The sequence below is a fragment of the Antennarius striatus genome, chromosome 3 (genome assembly GCF_040054535.1).
Source record: "Antennarius striatus isolate MH-2024 chromosome 3, ASM4005453v1, whole genome shotgun sequence".
NCBI lineage: Eukaryota > Metazoa > Chordata > Actinopteri > Lophiiformes > Antennariidae > Antennarius > Antennarius striatus.
In genome coordinates, this window is record NC_090778.1 from 25,722,229 (window position 1) to 25,748,477 (window position 26,249).

Consider the following 26,249-nt stretch of genomic DNA (forward strand, 5'->3'; position numbering starts at 1 on the left):
AGGATTGGATTATGATAACATGATGGGTAAATTCCAACTAATAGTCAGTAAATGACCTTATTTTGATTATAAAACAAGCCAAAATTGGAAAAGCTGACCTACATTATGAAGGCTAGAATATTATTAAAAGCTGGGTTGAAGACAAATAAATCCAACTGCTGGATAACTACTGGACCAAACCAGTGTGTATTACTTGTATCTGAAGGTGGATTTTTCTTTTCCAGGTATTTAATTAAGATTTTTGTTCAAAATTGCTCACTGAAATCACTAAATTAAATGATTTTTTTGCCTATCATGTCATATGCTCTATTATTTGTTGATTATTGGTTACTATTGTGTGGGTGGGAATATATTATTTATTCCATATGCAAGGATGAGTTGCATCATTGTAAAACAAATAGAGAATCTTCATTAGTATGAATATCTACTTTTCAGTACTGTACTGCATATGTTAGGAAACCTGGGGGCGAGGAAGATTCGAATCTTCAATCGCAGCACGGTCTCCGTCCTCCGGGACCGCGTCATCTGCGCCCCGCCCCTTCAGAAATGTGATATGAAACAGTGGTGCAGCCGGATTGCGCATGCGCACAAGCAGTGGGGAACCACGACCAGAAGGAGACCAGCGACAAGTAGACAAGAACTTAGACATGGTAATATTAATCACAAATTAACTGTAGCTACACTATACTACTGTATGCAGTGAGAGATAACATCTGCCTTAAGATATATTGTTAAATTGAATTTTAAATTTTTAAATCTTCTGTGTTGACATGTAAAGTGTGACAAGATAAACAAGGTACAAGGAAATAACACTTAACTAAAAGCGAACTTACACCTAATGTCATTTGTCATTTAATATAAGTCAATTTAATATAGTTATTTTAATATGACTATGTGAAAAATAAAGTAATAAACATGTAAAGATAATGACTGTATCGATCTGTTAGCATGATAAAGCTAAATTAGCTCATAGTATTTTTAGCGCACTAGCAGCAACTCTAGTGAGTGGTGCGCCCCTGTGGCTAAAGCAGAGTGACGCACTTAACAAATACAGTCAGGGTGATTTAAAGTTAGCTGTAAATTTGGTGAGAGAACTTACTTCAGAGTGGTTTTATAAGTAACTTTGGTTTCATATTGAAGGTCTGTTGAAGATATGACTTCATTAAATATTTAGAGCAACATGTATTGCTGGAGGTTAAATTGTAGACATTAAAAAAAAAACCTTCTATAATAGTAAACACTTGTAGGATACTAAACTCATTATCCCTGTTCGAAAATTTCTACTCAGACTTTTTTCTTTATTTCTGTGTTTCCTTTACAATATTTTACTGTTACTTGATGGACACGCTTCCCTTAGCTTGACTTCAAGGTATTTTTGGTTTAGTAGTCAGCCTATAGTACTTCTGAAAAAAACAAGTGTTTTTTCAATCCAGTCTGCAAACATTTCCTGCGCTGAAGGTATTTCTCTGTCATTCTGCAGGCCATGCTGGCACCGTCCCTGCTGTTGTGTGCCAGTGTTTTGGGGTTGTACCATGTCGATGCAACATCCAACACTCTGAGCCCTCTGGATTCTAATTTCTGTCAGTAGGTAGCCCATAATACTTAACATAGCTGTGATTGTAGCATTCTCAATGACAGGTACATTTTACTCAAAATGAGGATGGCACACTTCAGCATGCATACCTCTACCAGGGCCAAACAATCCTCCCTACGACTTCCCTGGCCCATGTCCCAAACATTAAAAAGTTTCACGAGAATGGATTTAAAAGTGTGTTACATATGTGAAAATGCCCTCTCACAATTTTACGTGTTAAGTTGTAGAAAGCACTCCACAACTATTTGTGGAAGTTGGTTCAATAGTTTTTCCATAGTGAAGGAAAATGTTGACCAACGTCCCATCTTGTAATGTTAAAAAACAAATGACACTTTCTAGCCTCGTACCAAATGTTGTCAAACTGTTCCTGTTGCATCACACTCATAAATGTCAACACTTATAAACTACCTAGTGAACTTATTTTAAAGTCTCTAAAGAAAAGCTTATTTCAGTCAAGTAACCATGTCACACAAGTCTAGTTCAGACTTATTAGCATGGATTTTTAAGACAACTCCAAAAGGAGTATACATGTTGGTCCTTGTCCATATATACAGATGCAGTATTTGTTACCTGGCATAATGTAACCACATCAAATTCAATGAAATGTCAAGCATGCTTTCTGGGGCCCCTAAAGATGTACCTCTCATAATTGGTTTCTTCAATTAGCATATATATTAGTATATAATAATATATAATGTATAATATATATGTAATAGATTTGTTTATACATTTTTCTGATTTATTGAATTAAAGCTGGTTTTCTTGTTTGTTTGATCACATTAGTCTTTGATAGGGTTTAGTCTATTCACATCAACTCAAGTGGCTTTTAGTGGGGGCATCTTTAGTGTTTCTTCCAGATTTGAGGAAAAATATTAAGGAGTCTTACAGGAAAGCATACGGCAACAGCAAGACCAACGACAGAGGCCTAAGGCTCTTGGAGTTCGCCAGGTACAACAACTTGCTGCTGGCGAACACACTTGGCCCCCATAAGGCCCCCAGACGATGGACCTGGCACAGCCCCTGTGGAGAATACCACAACCAGATCGACAACAACTTGGTCAAGAAACGCTTCCGCTCAAGCGTTAACACTGGTGGGATGTGCAGCTTTCCAAAAGCAGATATTGGGTGTGATCACGACCCTGTCCTGTTGTCATTCCGCCTGCGCTTCAAGAAGATCAAAAGCTCGATATTGCACTAGACTGAAGTTTGATCTGGACAATGCGAGATCCTGAGGTGGCAGAAGCCTTCAAAGCGATGATAGGAGGGAGGTTGCACCACTGCTCACCCTGGGCACAGAAGAAATTGATGTCAGTACCATGTCCACCATTTTGAACACAGTCGTAACCGAAACAGCCACGGAGATTCTTGGCAAACTCCGCCCAAAGAAAAAACCTTGGGTCATTAATGAACTGCTAGACTTGTGTGTCAAGTGGAGAGCCCTGAAGAAGAGTAAGAACTCACCTGAAAGATCTGACGCCTATGGAGAGACCAACAAGAGCGTCAAGAAAGGCATGCAGTCAGCAAAACAGAAGTGGGTTGAGGCTAAGTGCCAAGAAATTGAGAATAGCCTGAAAGCCAACAACAACACCAAGAAGGCATATCAAACTGTTAAAGAGCTAACAAAACCAAAGCAGACCAGAGTCTCTGCAATCCATAGCAAGACCGGTGTATGCCTATCGGAAGAACAAAATATCTTGGACAGATGGACTGAATACTGCTCTGAGCTCTACAACCACACTCTAAGCGGTGATCCAACAGTCTTGATGTGTCTTCAATCGACGGAGAAAGAAGACACACTCCCTATCCTTTGTGAAGAAGTTGAGGCAGCAGTGCGAGCACTGAAAAAGGGAAAGGCAGCCAGAGTGGACAACATCCCAGGAGAGCTTGGGCAAGCAGGGAGCAGACCATGTTTGACACTCTCATCATCCTTTGTAATAAAATCTGGCAGAGTGGGGAGTGGCCTACATCATGGACCCAGTCACTCATCATCGCAATTCCGAAAAAAGACAATCTACAACTGTGCCAAAACCACTGCACTATCAGTCTCATTAGCCATCCCAGCAAAGTCTTTCTGAAGATCTTACTGAATAGGTTAAAACCTCAAGCTGAACTGATCATAGCTGAAGAACAGGCTGGATTCAGGGCAGGGCGGAACACCATTGAACAAATATTCATTCTAAGGATTATCAGTGAGAGATATCTGCAGCATCAACAACATCTCTACCACGTGTTTGTAGACTTCAAGAAAGCGTTTGACCGGGTATGGCATGCAGCACTGTGGACAACCGTGAGAAAATACAACATCAGCCCTAACCTTGTTGTATGACTCTGACATCTGTACAGCAAAGCTACCAGTGCAGTTCTCTACAACGGAGCCATCGGAGACTGGTTCAAGACAACAATTGGAGTGCGCCAAGGATGTCTTCTCTCTACCATACTCTTAACATCTTTCTTGAGCGTGTTATGGCGGAATATCTTGGCGGACCACGAAGGAAGTGTCAGCATGTGAGGTAGACCAATTACAAACCTTCGTTTTGCTGACGACATCGACTTGCTTGCTGGAGAAGAAAACGAACTTGCCAGCCTAGTTCAAAGGCTTGACAACACCTCCCAAGCATATGGTATGGAGGTCCATGCCGACAAAACAAAAATCATGACCAACAACAATGGCATTCTCTCTGACATTGAAGTCAATGGACAGGCACTAGACTGTGAGTCGAGCTTCAAGTACTTCGGAGCAATTCTGTCCGATGAAGGATCAAAGCAGGAAGTCCTTGCCAGAATTGGTCAAACGACTGCATCCCTGGCAAAACTCAGGCACATATAGAAAGATAATAACATCAGTCTGGCATCAAAAGTGAGACTTGTCACCTCAATCTTTCTCTACGCTTGCGAAACATGGACCGTTACAGCAGAGCTGCAGAGGAGAATACAGAGTATAGAGATGAGATGCTACAGAAGACTTTTGGGTATCTCCTACACCCAACATGTCACTAATGAGGAAGTCCGTCAAAAGATCAGGCAAGCCATCGGCCCACATGATGACATCCTATCTACTGTAATTAAGCGGAAACTGAGGTGGTACGGACACGTCACCAGATTCTCAGTCCTTGCAAAGACCATCCTGCAAGGCACCGTACAAGGTGGCAGAAGAAGAGGGAGGCAAAAGAAAAGATGGGAAGAAAACATCATAGAATGGACTCGCTTGAAACTCAGTGAGGCAATGAGAGCTGCCGAAGACAGAGAAGGATGGAGAGAGCTGGTCAGCAGATCGTCTTTGGTGCCCCAACGACCCTCCGGGGTTACGGGATAGATGAGACGAGACAGGAAAGCATTTGATAAGGTTGACATATATGACTCCTAGTATCAGACAAAACAAGTAAAAACAAAAATGACATATGAAAAACATAACCCTCTTTGTGAAGGTAATAATAATTAAAAAAAAGTATTAAGAATGAGGTTATTTGTCACTCAGTGTTGTCATTTTTGCTTATTCCTACATTTTTGTCCCTTTGCCCTTAATATGGAATGTAACTCAAAACAACAATCTTTTTTTTTTATCTCTGTTTAACAAAGTGACAGACTAGAGGTGATCTATCCAGGACTGAATATTAACAAGTGCCTTGAAATTCCGAATGATCTGAAACTTAGAGAAAAAATCACCAACACTTGGACAGCCCCACCACAGATTTACTTCCCTGGAGCACAAAAGGTAAGATAATTATGTGTGTGTTGATAAGGAGGTGTCAGAGTAATGAAATACTATATTTCTAGTGTAGTCTGTACTTGCATTGCATGTGCTATGATTATAATTCCTCTTCTGTTGGTTTTGAAGTTATGTTATTATGGCAAAGTATATATTTTCCATGTGCTTTGCTGATACAGACCCATCTCTTTATTTCTGTTGTTGTCTTACACTACATTATTATGATATTCTTCTTGTCACAAAGCAGTCTGATTTATGGGTTTTACGTGTGTCTGAGTTGCGCTTATAAAATGAACATGCACTTGCTTAGTTTTAACACTAGAGGGCGGTAATAGTTCGGACAAAAAAGTCAATGGTTTTTCAACAAAAAACATGAAGTTTAACATTTGGAAAGAAAATATTCTGAAAGACATTTTTAATTCTTATGCTCAATATTAGTTTGAGCGTATAAAATGATGTGTTGTCTAGAGAACTTGCACTAATCACAGTATTCTCTGTCACCACAGGATGGTGGTATCACATTATAATTGCATGCCTTCCAGTGAACTGATGTGTTAAACAAACCTTATGTGTCTACAGTTTCTACTAGTATAATTTCAGCTAATTTAAAATCCACAGTAGATATTAGTGTAATTGACACTCTAAATACAGTTACTGATGTTGACTAGTCGAAGCTCTAACATATCAGTGTCATACTCAGTTTGGTGTCATTGTCATTATCACATTGACTTTCACCAGACAAAGCTGTGCATGTTTTCGAGAACAAGTGCAAGATCCAGTTTTCATTCGTGTTGATGCATGATTAGTAAATATATTAATGGGGAAACTCAAACCATGAGCTATAAAATTGAGATAAATTACTAATTGTACTTCATTCACTTAAAGATTTCAGCTGTAATTGAAAGTAATGCAAATTACAGGTTGAAGTTGTTGTGCTGTGTCACATTATTTGATTCATTCACTATTTCTTTAGTTTGAATGCGATATTAAATATAAAAGAAAAGTGCTGTTGGTAAAACAAAGTGAAAAGAATGATATTTTCAGTACTGTTCCCAATTAACTTCTATATCACATGTGTTGAGAAATGGGTCAGTGGCACATGGTACCTATGGCAGATGTATTATCATTCATATCACCTGTGTGTTACATGTTTTTTTTCACATGTGTTTTTCAGGGAGTCACATTCAGTGTATTTTTCAAGCTGAGTCACAAATTGAGAGAGATACATTTTCCAGTCCGCAGAACCCCTGATGAATTTGACAATGAAATTACATCAAGCAATCGCAAAATCCTATATCTGAAAATTGAAAACTTAAATTGAACGCCACCTCGGTTTAGAAGGTAATTTATGAATTCCAGAGCTAAGCAGTCTAGCCTGAACATGATCTATTGCCCTTCCATTGCCCAAACTCCTTTTGATCTATGGTCGTATTATCTGTAATGCTCTCTGACATGATTCTCTTTTATTGCCAGAATCGGTGTCAGACAGAAAAACAGATTACATGTTGGATTAAATCAATACAAACTTTATTTATAGGGTTCTGAAATGTAATTCTCCATTTCTCCTGACACTTAAGTAAACACATACTACTGAAGGATCAGATTGTTGCCTGTGTTTCTGTTCTTGGTCTTCTGGTCCACCACGCTTTCTGTCACTGAGCCATGCTGCCAGCACTGCTGCTATTCTCTGCCACTCAGCTCTTGTACCCAGTAGTAGGAACACAGAATAGTGGCTTGCTCATGCTCAAATCCACCCACAGTAACACCCAGTTCATTACTGGTATGGGATGCGTGCCTGCTGAGTAATTGTAATGGAGTGCAATGGGCAGCAGTCCCATCCACTGGCCAGTAAATAGGTGATCATAACTAAAACAAGTACAAAGGGCCACAAAAACTGCAGATTTATGTGTTCAAACTTTATAGTAATGATTCCCACTTGAACTTATGTGTTAGCAAAACTTGCCATGTGTGATGAACCATTTTTAGAAATTCTAATTGCACTGAAAAGCGAAGTGACTGGGAGCTGTACTATAGCTGCCATGACTAGTTACTCTTATAATGTTATTCAGTGCTTTTAAATACTTGGTTTATGAGTAAAGTAATATCTGATCTTCATAAAAACCTGTCAACTTGAAATGTTGTCTGCTTCACTCTGAGCTGAAGGCTATCAGACATTACTATACCTGCTGTAAATACTAAACATCGTTTTCCTGAATCCATACTTGCTCAGCAAAGGGTGAGTATCTTTGTGGAAACTAAAGACAATACTTGAGATGAAATACTTAAAGACTTGCACCAGGTGTTCACACAAATGCATTTTCATCATACATTTGGGATCGGAAATATTTGAACAAACACTTCATATTGCTATTCCAAAGGCTGCACAGTCCAAATTCTGCTTAGTATTCTACTTTTGAGTGTAACCCATGTGAATAAATCACCAGCTATAACAGGAGAGCCACAGCAGTGTTGTGAAGACATTAGTCCTGTTTATTGCTAGCATTTAATTTACACTAAAGTGTCGTTGAAACACTTCTAATGAACAGGAACAAGGGTTGGGATTGGAATATTTGCACAATAAATATTTTTAGTTAGAAACTAACTCTTAGAATCATAATCCTGTGTTCTGGAAGGGGTCAGGAAGTTTTGCATTGATCATTGTGAAGTTTTTCCTTTTGTCTAAAACCTGTGGAAAAGTTATTTTTGTAATTTCGACTGCATCAAAATGAAGTTCTGATTTAGCAATTGCTTGATTAAGATTCAATAGTATAGATTATTAGACTTACTGTATTTCTAGGCTGGAATCTATATATTTTATAATTTATCAACAAGTAAAATTATCTTGGTGCATGATATAGTTTCACTACTATTAAGCCATTTCCACTACAAATGTATTCTTTTATTTCTGCTACTCTGATAATTTGATGGCTTGTACTTGAAGGAAATTCACTAATTAATAATACATATTACTATTACTTGACTGTAAAGCTGGTTTTCAATGTATCGGTTCTCAATTATCCCACAAGTCTCCTGCATAAATTTCCTCAAATATTGGTACAAAATTAATGAAAAGAAACATTAACTCACTTCAAGATAAAGTAATAATTTCAGTTTTTCAAAAAACAACCTGCTGAAAGGGCAAAGTTTGGTCTCACAAGCATTCATGAGAACATTCCATTATTTTTCTCAGCAATGATCGCTGGCATTAATGTGTAATTCATTTATGAGAATGGAGTACATTCAAGTCATGGGAGTTTGGAGTGGGTGTGGTACATTACCATAGTGGGTGTGGCCTCAACCAAAGATGAGTATATTTACCGTGATAATGTAATCGGCAACCCAAAGAAGCGGGACTCGTAATGTGTTGACATTTTGTGATGTTTTTCTTCCTGTTTTAGTTCGCTGCTAACTGCTAAAAGCTGCTTTTTGAGTCGTCTACTTGTGGGCCGCACACCATCAGAATATTGCACCCCCTCCTGGCTTTCTGCCTTGTTTTTTATACAGACATCTGATCTGAGCTGTTACTGCCTCCGCCACCATCACAGAGGTGGAACAATGTAGACCTCCCCTTATGCATTCATTGTGTTTATATTGAATGGCGGGGCAGATAAAAGGTCCACCAGTTCTGGCTTCAACAGGCTGTGTTAACGGGACTTTTGCTAGCATCTTAGCATGTTGTTAGGTATAAATGAAGGAAGGAACATTGCTAACATAAATACAATGGCCATAATTCATCTTGGTAGTCCATGCTATGGTTCGTGTAAAACCTCGAAGTGAAGGTCTGTGGAAAAAACCATATGAAAGAGCACAGAATATGTCAAATTAATCATTAGTTCATGCTTTTTCAGGTCTAATCTGATTGTCACGACAAACAGGAAGGGAATTTGGTTGTGGGACAACTGGTTGTACATGAGAACTGTTCATAAAGTGTCAAATCACCCAAGATACTTATTTAAAATATTTTTTGAGACTCAATTTTTTTATTTTCAACTTCACCCAATGTAATTGGTTTGAACATCCCGGTCCACGTGAGCTATCTTTACCTCATAGTTACTAGAGACAAATTTTTGGTTGCTGTTTTCTTTTTTGAGTAAGGACCGTAGCCAGAGGGCACATTCTTAGACATGGGGGATTTCAAAGCCTTGTTTTTGGGTAGACATTTCTTGCATCTGGTGGATGGAATGAAGGTTTAAACCATTACTGCGATTAGAGCTGCCTCACTATGATCTCTTGAGCTTGCTTACTGCTGCTAATAGCTGTTTCCTCTCTATTTCCCTCTATCTTTTTCTTTTTCGCTTTCTCTCTCTCTGTGAATGATTTTTATGCTTTGCTAAAACATGTGGGGGCGTCGAAGAGAGGATTTAAATGCAACGATCCCCCTCCTCTTTTTTTTTTTTTTTTTTTGGTGAATCTCAGCGTTCTTTTCTGCAAGCCTCTGATGACGACAGGGCAGCTTTAAGCCTGGCAGTGCCCACGGCAGGCTGCCGTCTCAGCGCTGCCCACTCTCCACTGTGTTGGCATGCTGGAGAAAGCGAGGGTGGGGTTCCTCTTTAGCAGACCCTGTCATTCCTAGGAAAGCCTACATGTCCACCCATGCAGAATCCATGATAGGTCGTCATCTTAAGGATGTGAGAGCACAGAGATAGGGATTTTATTTTCAGTAAACACTGGTCTTCATTCAGCGGAGAGTCAAGAACGTGCATATAGATGTAGAGACAAGGCATTCCTAGAGCCTTTACATGACAGCCAAGGTCAACAAGTGAAACATGTTCTGTAATATCCATCTAATTGCATTTTCAGTGTTGTCAGGTGGGTGTTTTTGGCTCAGCTGGATTAAATCAACACATTTGGCTGAGATTCAGGGAGTTTATTTCCTTAGCTAATGTTCCCCTTTGTCATTGTAACACCCTGTTAAGCTGACCCATGTTGCACGTCAGTCGTTACCCATCACCATTTAACATGTATGATTCACGGAAGCTCCTGAAAATGAAAGAATTACAGCCCTCTGCTACCAGAAGCAGTAGATTGATTATAAGTATTCAGGGAAATGAAGAGAGGAAATAAACCTCCTAAGCCACCTTTCCATTCAGGAAAAGAGTAATTTGCACCTTGTGGAGTATGTGTGTGTGTGGCATGTAGACTGAATGTATGTTTAGAGGCTGTGGACCTCAACTTATCCATCTTACCCTTAAATGACAAGATCTGCATTGTCTTTTCCTTCATAAGTGAGATTGCACCTGGCACATTTCAGTCTCATAATTTTATATTTGTAGATAATTTTTTTTCTCACATCTTTATTCTGACTTCTTCATCCCTCCTCTCACCTTCTTCACTGTGTTTTTTTTTTACTCTGTTGTAGTAGCACGGTATTCCTTCACCATACATTTGGTTTAAGAGCGTAGGAAGCAATACTTTTACTCTGTGGCTGTGAGTAAAATATGATTTCAATTACCATGAAAATCTATTGTATTATCAATGGGAGGATAAGAACAGATTAAGCGAGCTCTGGGATGCTCTTACAGATGACAATGGTCAGGTTTCTATGCAAGCTGTGGCATTGGAGAAAATGATAGATTTTCATATTCAGGGGGAAAAAGCTCAGAGGAGAAGAGATTATTCAACATGTAAAGCCAACTCAACGTACCCGGTATGCTTTAGATGGCTTCAATACAGAGGTAGTTAGTGTTGATACAGGGGTTAACTTTTTTAATTTACCACATCTTAGAGATGGGCAGAAAATTTGGGGGTGAAGGATGGGGACATGCAGCAAAAGAACACGGACTGGTAATCAAAGCTGGGCTGCTGCCAAGGCCTCTGCAAACAGGCCACACATGGAAGCAGGTGAGCTAACCGAGTCCTGAAAGGTCAGCCTTTTTTCATAATAGCAAAAATGATTAAATCAGTAAAGCCATGCATAGTTGAAAGAAAATGTTAACTCATTAATTTTACTTTAGAATCATGAAAAAAAAATACCCACATGAGACTTCACATGACAATTATGAAGGTCAATCATTAATTAGATCCAAATTTGTGAAAAGCTTCAGTCATTAGGCAACACCAACCCCCCCCCCCCCAAAAAAAACCCGCCAGGTTGCATCCTGTGATTATTATTCAGTATTCACACAGAGACTCTCTGGTTCATATACATTGACTGCAAGATCTGTTCAAACAGACATTCATAATCTGCATGGGAAGTGCATCTGCTGCTGTGGATACTTAGACAAACATACAAGATTAAATTTCTATTTATATGAGGCACAGAAACCTAACATTTACCTGGGAATCAGTCTTAGATCTGGAGTCGACTCGGTTGAGCCTAGGCACAGGAAGAAACTTGTAGCTTTTATTAACTTGTGATTTGTCCGGTGGGGAGATTTCTGCAGTTTTGTGAGCAAAAAAATCACCTTGAAAATTTAGTTTGTTTTTATTTCATTTTGACTTTGTGCAGTGATTTTTGTAAAACTAAAAATCTGATGTTGAATCTTTTGTACAAGCTCAGTCGTTTGTGAGAAAGTTCAAAACTCAAGTTAAAACAAAAATGTAATTTATTTCTGTAAGAATTAAATTTAGAAAAAGTTTCAATGGGGACACCTCAGGATCTTATGGACAGGATTATGATGGCACTTATGGTTGAAACTGAGGTAATTGACTTTCGTTTTCTTTGACAGCCTCCTTTCTTTAAATGCTGCTGTAAGTAATCTTAAAGTTAAAAGTGATCATGTGAAGTTTACTTAAGACACAGATGCTTGGCTTAGTGGCATTTTGCCCAAATTGTTTTGTGCTTCTCATTTGTGGTCAGGCACAGGGTTTAGTTACAGTTGTGTCCCAATCCTCTGATTCACCTTCTTTAGGAACAGCTTCAGGGCTGCTCACAATGCTTAACTCTCCATAATGCCACCCCCTTCATCTCCCTAGTGGTCTTATTGTCTTAACTCTGGATGGTGAGACAGTGTTAAGAAAAACAGGTTAATACACATTTGGCACACTGGAATAAAAGTATCTTTTCAAAGATGCACTCAATTCAAGTTTATGGAGAATGTTTTTCATCAGATGATTCCTGTTTCTCCCAACTTGTTTAGTTACCTCGTGGGCCTGTATTTTTTTTAACCGTTTTTCTAAAGCTGCATTACCAGTGATTCGTTTTGCTTTTGACATTAAAAGGCTGTCGCTAATGGTAGCGGCAATCATGGGTCCATTGATGCATTGATTGATCTGAGAACAGGGGATGATAAAACTGCCTTACTTGTCATTTTCCTGATCCTGTAGTTTGGAAGCAGAGAAAATGTTATGCAAATGATTTGTTAATCCCTTTACATTATTTGTTCCATTTCTTCCTCTCGTTTTCACACTCAATTTCTAGCACAGGCAGCTGACAGGCGGACACCCTCAGATTGCTAATTCTTAAGAATAAAAGTCAGCCATCCATTTTGTATGTAGAAATACACACGACTAGCTTCAATTAATTAATTTCATTCAAACAATTTAAGTTAAAATGTGCAGAGATCCTGAAAGCAATTTAACAACTTTTCTTTAGAGACCTTCAACTCCAGCCTCTTCTGTGCGTCTTTGTGTATGAGCCTTAAGTCTAAGCTGAAAGCCTTATGGCACATGCGACCAATAATTTATTTATTTTTTTTGTTGTTGTCCCAAAGGTTGGTGTTAAAAATAATAAGAAAGAGGTGGGATGGTCTTAGATTCAAGAAGCTTAAAATGCAAAATCTCAAATAAGCCCAATTTTCCCTAGCCAATCGCATTGCATATTGGTGGGTTTGTGTTGATACTCTCAACTGACTCACATACCGCCCCTCCCCAAATAAAAACACTACAGATTTATGTGGCTTTTCAAAAAAATGTATCTAGACATTTATCCAGCTTAATCTTCTTAACATATTAAAGTGATTTGCTTTACCCTGAAGTGGCTGAAGCTGCGAGCTCACCGCCCCTCATGGCACTAAGACCCGAGAGGCATTGTGGACATCTTTCTGCTCTTGAATAAGAGGGAGGTGGGCAGAAGTCAACCTGCTTCTCAGCCGAGGAGCCGTGGCTGTCCCCGCTGTGCGTCCATTTTATTTTTTTGTTCTGTTATTAGTCCAACTGTTGCACTCAGTCAGTGTTCTTAGGCACGCAGCTCTGCCAGAACTGCCCACACTATGGTGTGGAGGTTTGGAGCTCTCAGCTTTTGAGCTGAACTGAAAGAGCTCTCTCAATAAGTAGGTGTTGGCAGGATGCTTTGTTTCTTTCTGTGAATGTCATGAGAGGTATGGATAATGAGAAAACTAAAGAACAGTGATGGCACCGTTGATCCGGGTGCCAACTTTGTGCCTGACTGCATATCTGGACATTTTCAGATAGAGGATGTGCTTAACCTTTTCTTCAGACGCGACACAAATTTCAGAATCAGAAGTGACGGTTACAATGTGCTGTTCCTTAAAACACCACTTCACAGGCTGGGCAGCTAAAAGGTCTTGGTCAAATTCAAGTGTTTTTCGTGTCCGTATTTGGCATGATGCTCTATGGATGCGCTTCAGGGTGTTATGTTTGCCAGGTCACATCATTGGAACTGTAACTTCAAACTAAGAGATATTCATTATAGCTGAAGTGTGAGTCCATTTAGTTTTTTGCTCAAACTCAGACAAGATGGGGTCACATGTTTTTGTGAAACACAGTTTAAACACTTTAAAGTGTTTAAACTGTCTTTATCTCCTCAATAGAATTTGATGAAATTTTGCCCATGCTTAAGACGTGCATTTTGTAAATAGTTCCTTCAGGTTTAGGATTAGGATTTTACATTTCTAGTCTCATTTGAACTGATTTTCCTGTTAGTTTGCTCACATTCACGCATGATGGAGGTTAATGTCTATCCATATTAGCAGCTGGGCTATTTGTAACCTCGAACACAAAATTTTTTGTTATCTAAACAGATAACTTTAGTGAAGGACTGCCATATTAACTATCCAACTAAGCCAAGCAAAGAAATAGCAATGCACCATGTTTGTGAAGGACATCAAGTTTTTAATTTAAACCACAAAACTTCTTAACATCTGTTCTAATTTGAGAATATTCAAATTCAACTTCAGTAAAATGTCTTTCTTTGGTTGGTTTTCTCTTGTAAGAGGGTGCCTGCACTTGGTAACTTTGCTGGCCACCTGGTTGTCCTGTAGATCTTCTCACGTGTTCAGAATATTTGGCTCGGCGACTGTTGAAATATTTTAACACATTAAAAGGAGGCATTCAGTTTTAGCACAATATTGTAAAAAGATATCCAAGAATAAATTAAGTGACGATTGGAAGTACAAAAATTTTGGGGTAGCATCCGTACACTGTTTATAGAAAATAATCCATTGTTAATTTTCAAACAAATAGTTGGTTATCAAATGTATACTTGGATTAACTTCATCTTGACTGAATAATTTATTTCCACCTCCGTATTGTGGCACATAACTCTGCTGTTAGGTTTTTCTAAGTTCATTCATTTACTGTTTCCCATCCCACAACTGTTATGAGTGAGAAGAAAGAGTGGCAGATTTGAGTGAAGCGAACCAACAGTATGTCACACAGAAAAAACAAGCCCTCAAGAACCTCACCTTCATTAGTGAAGCCAAGCAAATTCACTCAACACAAGCCAGAAGCAGTTTGTTTCTTAGTTGCTTTCCAGTTTCACCAAACAAGCTCTTGCTAAGAATCAGAAAGTTGATGCTCTGTATGTTTTTTTCTGAGATAGATAAGATTCCTGCGCCTGTCAGGGTGAATTTTAGCAATGTGGGCCTACTGTAAAAAATTATCGAAAAGGTGTAGTGAAAGAGACACCAAAGCAGGAGTCTGACCCACTGGTTTTGGCTTCTTCAATTGGGATTCAAATTCATCCAAATCTGTCAAACTGTGCGGTATAAATCATCCCGATGATGATCTGCTGGTCAACTGCAGCCTCTGCAAATATCATCTCATCCATGATCTCATCTCTTTGTGGAATTCAGTTTTAGAATATGATACTCGGTCTTATTTGACATGGATCAAAATCTGTAAATACATTTAGAAGATACCAGTTTTAAAGATGACAACAGAGGCGTTGCTGCAAATGTCTGTTGGTATCCCTTCAGGTTTTCTCCCTCAGTGGCCAAACTTGGCGCATCAATCAGCAGTGAGAGAAACTTTTGTAAAGCTTTACCTCAAATCATCCCAATAATTGGAGTAAGTGGCTAAAATGGGCAGAATTAGCTTAAGACACTGAGAAGTCTTTCCACCAACAGCTCACCTTTTCTCTGTGAGTTTGGTTTTGAGTCTCCACTCTTCCCAGAGCAAAAAGTTGAACTTTCAGCATTGTCAGAAATACATCTGTTCGAACAGCTTGGCAGATTCAAAGAGTCAGCCCATTACACCAGTCCTGTCATTCTGAAAGAGAGCAGTATTTCATGTAACTGGCCCTCAGAGTACTTTCTTGCCAGTTACTCCATTGGTCTCTTCAATTTTACAAAATGCAGAAATACAGCTACCTATGGGTTAATGCTACCCATAAGAGCAAGACAAGACTGCCCCTGTTTTTTGTCTTTACTCTCTGTCATGTAATGTTGCCCTCTGCCCTCTCTTCTTCTTCCTCATGCTCCTGGATAAATCTCATTTATACACCAGGTTCACTGATTCTCAGTCTTTCCCAGAAGAATATGGACCAGAAAGTAATGAAATAATTGACTTTGTCTCGCTAAAATTGTATAACAAGTTTCTTCCTCTTTATCTTTTAAAAGATTTGTCTTTTAAAAGATTTATGATAGATTTATGATTTATGAAAGATTTATCGTTATGTGCAGGTAACCTGTAAAGGAGCGACAGTGCAAAGTGATGACATATTTGCAAAGAGCATATTTAACATGCTTGTTAGTGCTGCAGTGTATTGATTTAACTATGATGTAATTGACTAACTAGAAATGTAAATGTGTCCAATATTTTGCTCCATCCCTAACTTTATTCAGATTAGCAGGCATTTGACCTCTTGTGCTAGGACTACATATCTGACAGGTGTTTAAGTCATACAGGGAGGCCGTTCGTACAAAATGTTGTTGAACGTAGCGCGGCTCCACACAGACAAACACTTCAAACAAACTAGGAGTGGTTGCTTCTCTTCATGTCACAAAGAGCAGAAATTGATTGGAACTGGGAGGCTTAGGACTGGATTTACCTCAACCATAATATTTTGTCTTTAACAACTGCAGCTTAAATTTAGATTTTTTTTTTCTGGCTTTGTTTTTTTATTTCTTTGTCCAAATCCTATCGAGTGGTGCTTCAGGTTTTTCCTTGAGTAAAAAGTTGATATTGTTGAGAGGAGGGAGAAAGGACTTTTTTCATGTGTGCAGGAATGTAGATTTCTTCCCCCCGTGAAATCCTAATTGTGCCTTGGAGGGCTGGTAGGGTATCTCTGCTCAGCTCAGCTCAACAGGATTTGTGTCTGTGTATGTTAGAATATGTCTCTTAGCTTGAATGCGGATATAACCCTTTCATTGCACAAGCTGCTGATTTTTCGTTTTTGCCGATAGGCTGTTCCTGTGCATCTGTAGCGTTTCGTGGAAGACATTGAAAGTTTGTTGTTTTTTTTAACGCTGCTTACATATTTTTTCCTTATAAATTTAATTTGTGTTACTTGTTAATGCAGAGAACGTATAGAAATCATACTATGCATCGCCATATTTGGAAATTGTGCCCCTGAGAGCAGGTTTCGTCAATAGTGCTCTGGTCAGATTTAAAATATCTAAGGTCAAAAACTATGTCTGTCCTGCTTCTTGAGTTATTGCTGTGCATTTATCTATGTAAATCCAGGATAAGATCCCATCTGCCTGCAGCGACATATCCCCTGGATTTGGTCTATGTGAGTTTGGCAGGTTGTGGTTGACAGTCAAAAAGGAATTGCAACAACATATATGCAAAGATTATTGCTGTAGTCATTAATTGTTGTTTGAAAGGGGGATTAGGATTAGCAGTCCTATAGAACACTCTAACACCTGTCCTTCCTCATATCTAACAATGTGACTACAGTTTCCTTGTTTCAGTATCAGTTCAAGTTGGCAAAAATAAAAAAGGCTTATTTATTCAAATGAATCATCAACGCTGGAAATGATTCAATATGTGCCACATTCAGATGGGTGATATATTATTCCCTTGGGGAGTCGCAAAGATGGAGCTGTGGAGCTGTTTTATTTGTGTTGTCTTTATCAGTGTGTCAGGCAGAGAGGCTGAGCTTGTTCTCTATGAATGGACGAGCCCTTGAACCATAAACCTGTACCTCCTCTGATAACAGTTTTTGCATTGTGATAGAAGTGCCATTCTCTGCGATGTCCTCTCTGACAGTGCTAAATATATCAACGTGCACAAAATGATCTGTCAAATGAATTATTTTATTTCAACCAATTCTCCAAAACTAAGGATTTTCAGAGCTGCATGCACACTGTCTGTTTTTGAAGACATATTGTGCATTTTGTTAAGGATCCAAAGCAAGGTTCGCTATTGTGGTTGCATTTCACCAAGCTGTGCTATGCATGCTCATAGAGTTTGCCTGTAGGTGAACATATTAACTGTACATCTTTGTCATCTATACCATGTGATTTGTTTTTTTTTTAATCCGACTTCTGTCGTTGGAACCTCAGACTTCTCTGACGTCTGAGATTGCCACATCTTCTAAGGTGGTAAGAATGCTCTCTGAATTACTCAGAGCCCGTGTGATGACATGGCCCTGATTGTCAGACGGGTGGGCTGGTGACACTGGAACACAGACGGTGCTTGTCTGTTTGAAATATTCTGTTTCAAGCTTCCAAGCCCTGGGCAGTCCTCTCTCCCAGTCTCCCAACACCCAGAATCGCCCACTGAAACAAGACTTCCATACTGGAAAATCTGGCCCTGTCAACTGGCAGTCTTGCTTAGGTTCAGCCCACACACACCAACTACCCCCACCACCACTTCCACCCCTTAATAGGCACTGGAGTTTGCCACCCCATGTAGATGCCTTTTGGTCGCCATCCATGGATGGCGTCAATAGCATCTTCCTACACAACAGTGGCTGAACGGAGGGCACAAGAAAATGTGGGAATAATTTACACTTTCTCACTGTACTACCATCAGAAACCATAATTAATCATGATAGAAAAAATGTGGAAGCCATCTTGGCTGGTGAAACACACAGTGCCTGTGAACAGGCCTGACACCTTTAACAGCTCTGATGGCCAAATGGGAATGGGTGTCAGAGTGCTTACAACTGATCTCCCTTCATGGCTGCTTATATCTCGTCACCTTCAGAATTGTTTCTGCCGCAGGATGATTTTTCCATTAAGTGGTCCCGTTGTTATACTGCCGTTTTTCACCTAAATTAAATTACTAAAGTCTCGTTAAATGTGTCAGTTGGTGTAAAAATAGATGTAACAGCATTCCCGCAATTAAATAGGCAAGACTGATCATTTTGCTCTTCGTCACTCCTCTCATTCCAAATGTGAAAATGGAAAAGTGGGTAATCGAGGAAAAATTAAATTGCTTCCAATATAAAATGTGATAGCCTAAGAATGGTTCATTTTTAGAGTACAAATATGAGCTTTAGGTGTTGACAGTTATGAAATCTCATGTTATTTCCTGTGCAAACATGCTGGATTCAACTGCACATAATGTACAACAACCAAAACATCCACTAATACCAATAGATCTTGATGATTATGATTCCCCTTAGTACTTTTAGAATCGAAATAGTTGATTTAGTCTCTGAAATCCTGGTAAAGTAATTAGAATATGCTCACCATTAACTTTTATAGGCTGAATGTAGTGGTGCAATAGCAGATATATGTTTTTCAGTGTGAGACATGCTTGGCAGACTGATTATGAATATGAGTCCAGTGCTGCAATGTGCCCCGTTTGCCTGTGTTGTGTTCTCAGCAGCTAAACTACATGACAAAAATATTTCCCTTTCGCCTCATTTACCACAGGCTGGATCTGAAGTTCATATCCTCATCATCTGTCTACATGTTAGTTTGGAGTACCTGTTATTGGTAGTTACTGTGTTATGAGCATGTGCATTTGCAGGAATTCTTTCATGGCAGTGAGTAGGTGTATGTGTGTAAAGCCACAACTAGAAAGTGTTGAAAGCCTCAGCTAGCAAGATCGCATCCAGGGTGACTAATAAGCTTAACATGAGCACGGCTGTGTTCGAAAGCATGGTGCGGTGAAAGAAGTCTTCAACGTTGAGAGAAATGCAGAAATGGTTCCCTAGGCTGCTACTAATTCCTTCACCCCCCTCAAGCTTCAATCAGACTGTGAACCATCTTACTGTTAGCTATGGCTTCATAGCAGCTCTGAAGTGCAATATGGAAGTACAAGGTTTTACAAACAGAGTTCAGGACGGACTACACTCAACACATATACAGTATATGGCTTCAGTGTAGTTTCAAATGTGTTCCTTTTGTTTTCTTGTTGTTGTTCTTTATAATGCACGCTGTAATGTCCAAACAAAGTGTTAATCTGATTGTTTGATGATGTAACCTTGTATTTTGTATCCCATTGAAGTTCCCATTGAATTACTGCCCCCTCATACTATAGCTCACTCCTGTGTTTGGCTGCCCAGCAGGGATCTGATAGTGACTGTATGTTGTCTTTAGGCCTAGACTGTGCATTTCTATCCACATGTGACTTTGCCCATGTGGGTCTTCTAAGTGTGGATTTATAAGCCACTTCACACTCCAGTCCTGTGTGGGAGGGAGGCTGAGTTAAAAATAGGCAGGTTTGGAGGTAGTGAGCAGCCCGCACTGTGTGAGGCGCTTAAGAACACACTGAGGTGTATCTGCATTTTCTTTGGATATCATTTAAATCTGACAATAATCATTCTGAATGTCTTAATGTTACTGTAGTACCCCTGGTAACCTGTTCAGATGTCATAATAGTCAGTTATAACAACTTAAAGTTGCGCCAAAGTTGCGAGAACCACTGAGATTGTGTGTAATAGAGTTTAATAATAACTTGAACTCTGCGCAATTACACCAGCTTAAGCTGCATTTTGTGCAAGCTTTGAATTTTTGTGACTCTGCGGTGTCTTACAGTAGCACAGTGGGTAGCGCTGTTGCCTCACAGCAAGAAGGTTCTAGGTTTGATTCCTTTCTGTGCAATATTTGTCTGTTCTACAGGTTCTCTCCAGGTGCTCCTGTTTCCTCTCACCTCCAAAAACATGCATCTTAGGTGAATTTGGTCACACCAAATTGACTATACGTATGAGTGTGTGTGGTTTTTCTTACATGTGGCCCCCGATATGAGGTGGCGTCTTATTCAGGGTGTACCCTGACTTTCTCCTGTGGCTGCCTAGGATAGGCTCCAGCAACAGAAAATGGATGAATGGATGGATGGATGGACAGATGGTGTCTTACATTTCCTACAAAATAATAATAATAATAATAATAATAATAATAATAATAATAATAATAATAAAGTAAGCAATAATAAAAGCCACATGCTAAAGGCTTGATTTGCTTTCTGTTATTTGTGTTTTTGATTGTTTTCAACAGGAAGTTGTGTCGTTCTGATTTTTAGTGCCTCATCAGCTCTAAATGGAATATGGAAATTCTGATTTGAGCCTCTAATTTGTTTTTTCTCTGAGTGGCTGTGGCTCAGGACCCCAGTCGCCGCTTACCAGAAGGTCAGCAGGTCAATAACCAGCCATTGGATGTCTACATGTCAAAGTGTCCTTCATGTTAGAAGTGGAGAGAGAATAAATCCCAAACTCTGCTCAATGGCTGTTGCAGTGGTGTTTGAGAGATTGTGTAAATGGTTAGTCCTCCTGAGGCTCGGATGGAGTTTGGCGTCTAGGCTCTGACCATCACTCAGAGCAGATGTGTTTACGTGGATATATTTAGGAGCTTAATGTTATGAACTTCCTAACCAGAGCCTACAGTTAGACGCTGGGGTGATGATGGGGCTGAAAGTGCATGTGGAGCAACAGTGGCATTGACGGACAGATGGGAAATTGCTACACGTTAAATTTACCATTAGAATGGGAGGGTTGGTTGATGTTGCAGGAAAATAAGGAACATCATATGCATATGTATGTACAGTGTATGTAGAGCGTTCCCTAATTTAGCCCAGTGTGTTGTGCACTTTAGCGTTCCCTATGAATTCTATGACCATGATGGTCACTATGAAGCTTTTTAAAAAAAAATGAGATCCCTGTTTTGATTATATTGTGCGTCGGACCTTTGTTATTAGTAGAATAATAAAAGCTGTTTGACAAGAAACCCTTGAATTTTTTTTTTTTCCATACCCGATTTAGCTGTTGCAGATTATTAATTTTCCTGTATGAAATAGCTTTATAGTGTCAGTTTGGAACAATGCAGTTTCAAAGAGTCTGCAGATGGGGGTTTGGGGGGGTGGCTGTTATTAATGACAACAGGGACCTCCTCACCTGTAAGGTTGATGACTTCTAGGTGAGTGACACAGCCCCGCTTTTATCTCCATCTCATCTTTGTGTCTACGATACCCTGCTATGATCAGGATTCAATTTCTGCTGCCTGGTTGACCCTTGACCTCCCCTCCACCAGGATGAACCTCCCCTTCTGACCCTTAAATGTAGTGCCACTGTTAACCCTCTCCATCACTCTTCCCCCTGCTCCTCTCACTACCATCCTGTCTCTAAAATGAAACCTTATTACTTTGTCCTACATATAAAACTCCACATGTCTTTGCTTTATGAATTCATTCGATGCTAGTTTGTATATTCAGTTATTCTTTTCATATTGCTTTATTAAAATCTTTTTTTCCCCCCAAATGTTTGGCTACAAAAACAGTGAAACAGTATCTCAGGTTTATTTTAATCATCTGAAAAATTTACTTTGACAGCCATGTTTTTTTAGTTTTTATTTTTCCGTATTTATAGATCAATCTTTCAACCTTGCTTTAAGCTGCAGTCGATGGTTGTTAAGCCTTCACTGTCTCTTAATCACAACACAGATACCTGTTAATTACCAAACGAGTTCAAGTGTTTTTGCTACTTAAACAGGGATTTGAGATCGATGCCTTGCTTTGCCCTGGGTCGAGCTGCGAGCACAGTTGTCCATTTAATGAATCATTGTGAGTTCCTTAAAAAAAGACTGAAGGAAATGAATAACGGGGAGGATAAAGCAATGGGTATATTAATAGGCAGCTACATGGACGACACTGTTTGGGTATTGGGTCAGGGATAAAGCGTGAACTTGTAAACTCACAGAGGGGCCACTTCTCCCTCCCTCCCTCTCGCTAACTCACTCTCGCCCTTCTCAGTGTCATCAGTTAGCAGAGCTAGGCTCGATAGCCCAGGCAGCTCTACCAGAGCAGCGATTAGACTCTCTGATTCTCATCCCCAGCAGAGTTCACTCAAAGGTAAGCCAGTAGTATCCATCCTCAGAGACACCAGCCTTCCTCTGCCTTTGTTCTCCCCCCTGTCTCCTGTTTATCTATTGGATGCTACTGGAATGGAGTGGGAGTTTCATGTCATCTTTTTAAAATACAATTATATAAAAGAAACATTAAAAACTTCATCTGTATTTCTATGATATACATATAATCAAAAGATGTGCGGAGTTTGTGCATTTATTATATGACCTCTCCATAGGTGTCACTGAAACACCTCCCACTTCCCTCCCACTAACCACAAATCCCAACAGGGGCGTTCAATTGTTTTCTGCTGTGAGTTTATTCTGGTCACCTGATGTCTGAGGAGTGGTCCCAACGGGACGTTTTGCTGTGATCACAGCAACTAGCATAGGGTTAACCCCAAGAGGACAGAGTTTTAATGTCTACCCCACCCTCAGCCAGCACCCAGCCACCTGAAGTATCCCAAGTTATTTATCTGACATGTAACAAATAAATTTCAGTTTGTAACAAAATGGTATCGTAGAAAGGTAATGTTTAATCTCTTTTTATCAAAATTAAGTACAGAAAAACACCAGAATATTTGCGGCTCTTTGTACACCTTTATAAGGCGTCATTATTTTTTATTACCTGCAATGCAAAAACAAATGAAAATTTCGAATAATCGTCAAGACTCAACTATTAACTTATTATTATTAGTGATTAATGCTAATATTTTTTAGCATTCTGAAATCTAGCAATGACAATTATTCCAATTAAAACATGTTTTGATATACATTTAGTATGTTCGAGCACAGATAAATTATTTCAGATGGCAGAATATGCATCTGTTTTTCCCTGGAGTCTTTCACACATATCTGTGCGTAATTAATGTGGATTTTGACAGATGGAGGAAAAAATGCCCTCGTAAGAGAGAAGGGTACATGCCACAATGTGTGAAGTGCATGGAGGGAGCCTCTTGTATTATTTGCAGCTCGTGCCAGCTGGACCCGCCAGATTCTCACAGGTAGTATTTCGTATTTCAACTACTAAATATATGCAGGAACCATTTAAATTCAGTGCCCACCATAAGTAGGCCATGTTTTGTTTTTGTTGGTGGTGGTGGTGTTACAGTTAGAAATGAATGTGACATCTTCTTAATATTTTTTTTCTTCCTAATTTTGGCTTTCGGAAAATTAAGCTTGTCCTTTTCAGCGCATTTCTATCCGTGGTAACTTTCATGAAATATCCAATAAAGTGTTATTCCTTTCAGTGATAATTGTGACTGGAGGTCATTTGTCATTTAAATGCTCAAAATGCCTTTCAGTCAGTCTGTGTATGTGTATGTGTGTGTGTGTGTGTGTGTGTGTGTGTGTGTGTGTGTGTGTGTGTGTGTGTGTGTGTGTGTGTGTGTGTGTGTGTGTGTGTGTGTGTGTGTGTGTGTGTGTGCGCGCGTGCATATGTGTTTGTGCTTGTATTTGAAACCGTGTTATTTTTGAATGCATCAGGGTCTGACTTAAATATTAGTGTAACTACATTATCACAGCGTCTCTGCCTGGTAGCAAACATGTACAAATGAGGATTACAACTCTTCAGAAGGCAACAGGTCATGGTTGGTAAGCTGCCCGGGGGGGTCACTGATATAGAGTCACTTTTGACAGGCTGTGGAGGAGGCTCTATTGTTGCTGGTGTGTCTGGATGTTACCTGCAGGCACTATCGCTGAGACTACAGTATTATCCTATTATTAGGCTTAGTTGTTTACGCTTATTACTGCTTGTCAGGTAGGCAGAGAATCCTTCTGAAAATGAGCATCTTCAGAAAAATACATGACTACTTCTTTATCTCATTCAAATACACTGGATTACGATAATTTTCAGAGGCCGTTAAGAATGTCTTGATAGGACACAACAAACAGAAATTTAAGGTTTATGTTTACTTGAGTGCATTGGTTGTATGAAAAGGCAACACAGACAGCGTTGTTTGGCAGTCGGTGTGGGGATATAAGAAGAGCTGCATCTGTTTTAAATGTATTAAAGCTGATATCATTATGGTGTTGCTTCAGTTGAAAGCACATATACAGTCAGAGGACATCATGGATTGAAACAGCCCTGATTAATGTCTCTGTTTGTAGAGGAAGTGAACAAAATAAAAAAAGCCCATCATATGGTCTGGCAGATTTTGGGCACAAGACCAGGGATGACAAATGTGCTCTCGCAATAATTCAATCTGCTCTCATAATTCTGTAACTTTTAGGGACAGACAGAATGAAAATTTTCCGGCAGTTAAGCCGCCAAGTAAACGTCCAATAGCTGTGATCAAGTGTTAGTTAAGATGCTTTTTCTCTCACTTTATCTATTGACAGATTGAGGGGTACAAAGATACTGGATAAGTGGCAGAAAGTTACTGTGAATATGTTAACAAGAGGATTTAGTATCGGATCCAAAATGTTGTCATTTTATTGATGTCACAGTAATGATATTAAGTTTAAGGAATAACAGAAGAAACAGAGCTGTACTTTAGTGCGTGGTGCAGTTGGTGATTAGCATGGCAGCGGAACATATTCTCCTGGGTATTGTTTTTACAGTTTTATTTCATGCTATTTATAACAGTATGTCATTTGCTAAAGTAAGACTCATTAACATCATGTGTCATGCCAACAAAAGACAAACCCAACCTACTGGTGTGAACTGGGTCAAGTGAAGCGACTTGTTAAAAAAAAAAATCAACCGTCCATTTTATGAATAGATTAAAATTCACACTTTCACTCTTTGTGGTCGCAAATAAGTCCTAAGAAAGTAAAGTGAAGCTTCTGTTTTTGAAGTATTTAAACTAAGTATTGCTGCAGAGATGGCTGTCAAGCCTTAGGCAGTGTGATACACAGGCAGCTCATGGCTGTATTTAGAAAGTGAAAGGGATCAAGTGCTGCTGTCACTGGAACTGCCCCTGGGCCAATCACAATGTGTGTGGTACTGTGGCAAAGCACTTGTATTAAAAATAATGCTCTATGAATCTCCTTCTGTTTGTAGAACAAGAAGTATGTTCTGGTGATGGTTGACCCTGACGCTCCGAGCCACTCCAACCCAACGTTGGCTCACTGGAGGCACTGGTTGGTCATAGACATTCAGGTACACTAAATCACCTTTTCTCTCTCCTGAAAACAGCCTCGTGTATCGGTGATCGACACGGACAGCAGTTAGTTATTGGATTAGGAGCTCATACGCTAAAAATTTATGAAGTAGTGGATTTTTTTTTTTTTTTAATTTTCATAATCTCAGGGTCTCACTTGGCATGTCTCATGTTTACATCTGCACTTGGGCAGATTGCAAGGCTGAAAAATTATGAATGGTTTTTTAAGCCTAACTTGGTGAAAAAAGGATGCCAAGTTCAGAAAATGTTAATTTTTCATATCATGTATCTTGTGCAATAAATGCCTGTGACAAAAGTGTGGGAGTAAGTCTTTCTAAATGGCTGTGAAAGTTTGCAAGGCCCTGTCAGCAGCAATTTCCCTCTGCTGCAGAGAGCCTGGGACGTGTCAATGCAGGCGTGTGAGACTGAGATTGAGGAGAGCAGCATGCGAGGCGCACACTCTTTCTCCCATAGAGCTCCAGTCCCTCAGC

General features: G+C 39.5%; 1 protein-coding gene across 1 annotated transcript in view; it reads left to right on the forward strand.

Moving 5' to 3' along the window:
- The first annotated feature begins 585 nt into the window (after positions 1-585).
- The window catches only part of LOC137592617 (phosphatidylethanolamine-binding protein 4), a 51,025-nt gene continuing 25,361 nt past the window's right edge, over positions 586-26,249 (forward strand). The window contains exons 1-4 of the mRNA XM_068310897.1: positions 586-650; positions 1,481-1,584; positions 5,171-5,306; positions 25,659-25,757. Of these exons, the coding sequence (XP_068166998.1) occupies positions 648-650; positions 1,481-1,584; positions 5,171-5,306; positions 25,659-25,757 (342 nt within the window). The 5' untranslated portion in view covers positions 586-647. The remainder of the gene's footprint in view (positions 651-1,480; positions 1,585-5,170; positions 5,307-25,658; positions 25,758-26,249) is intronic.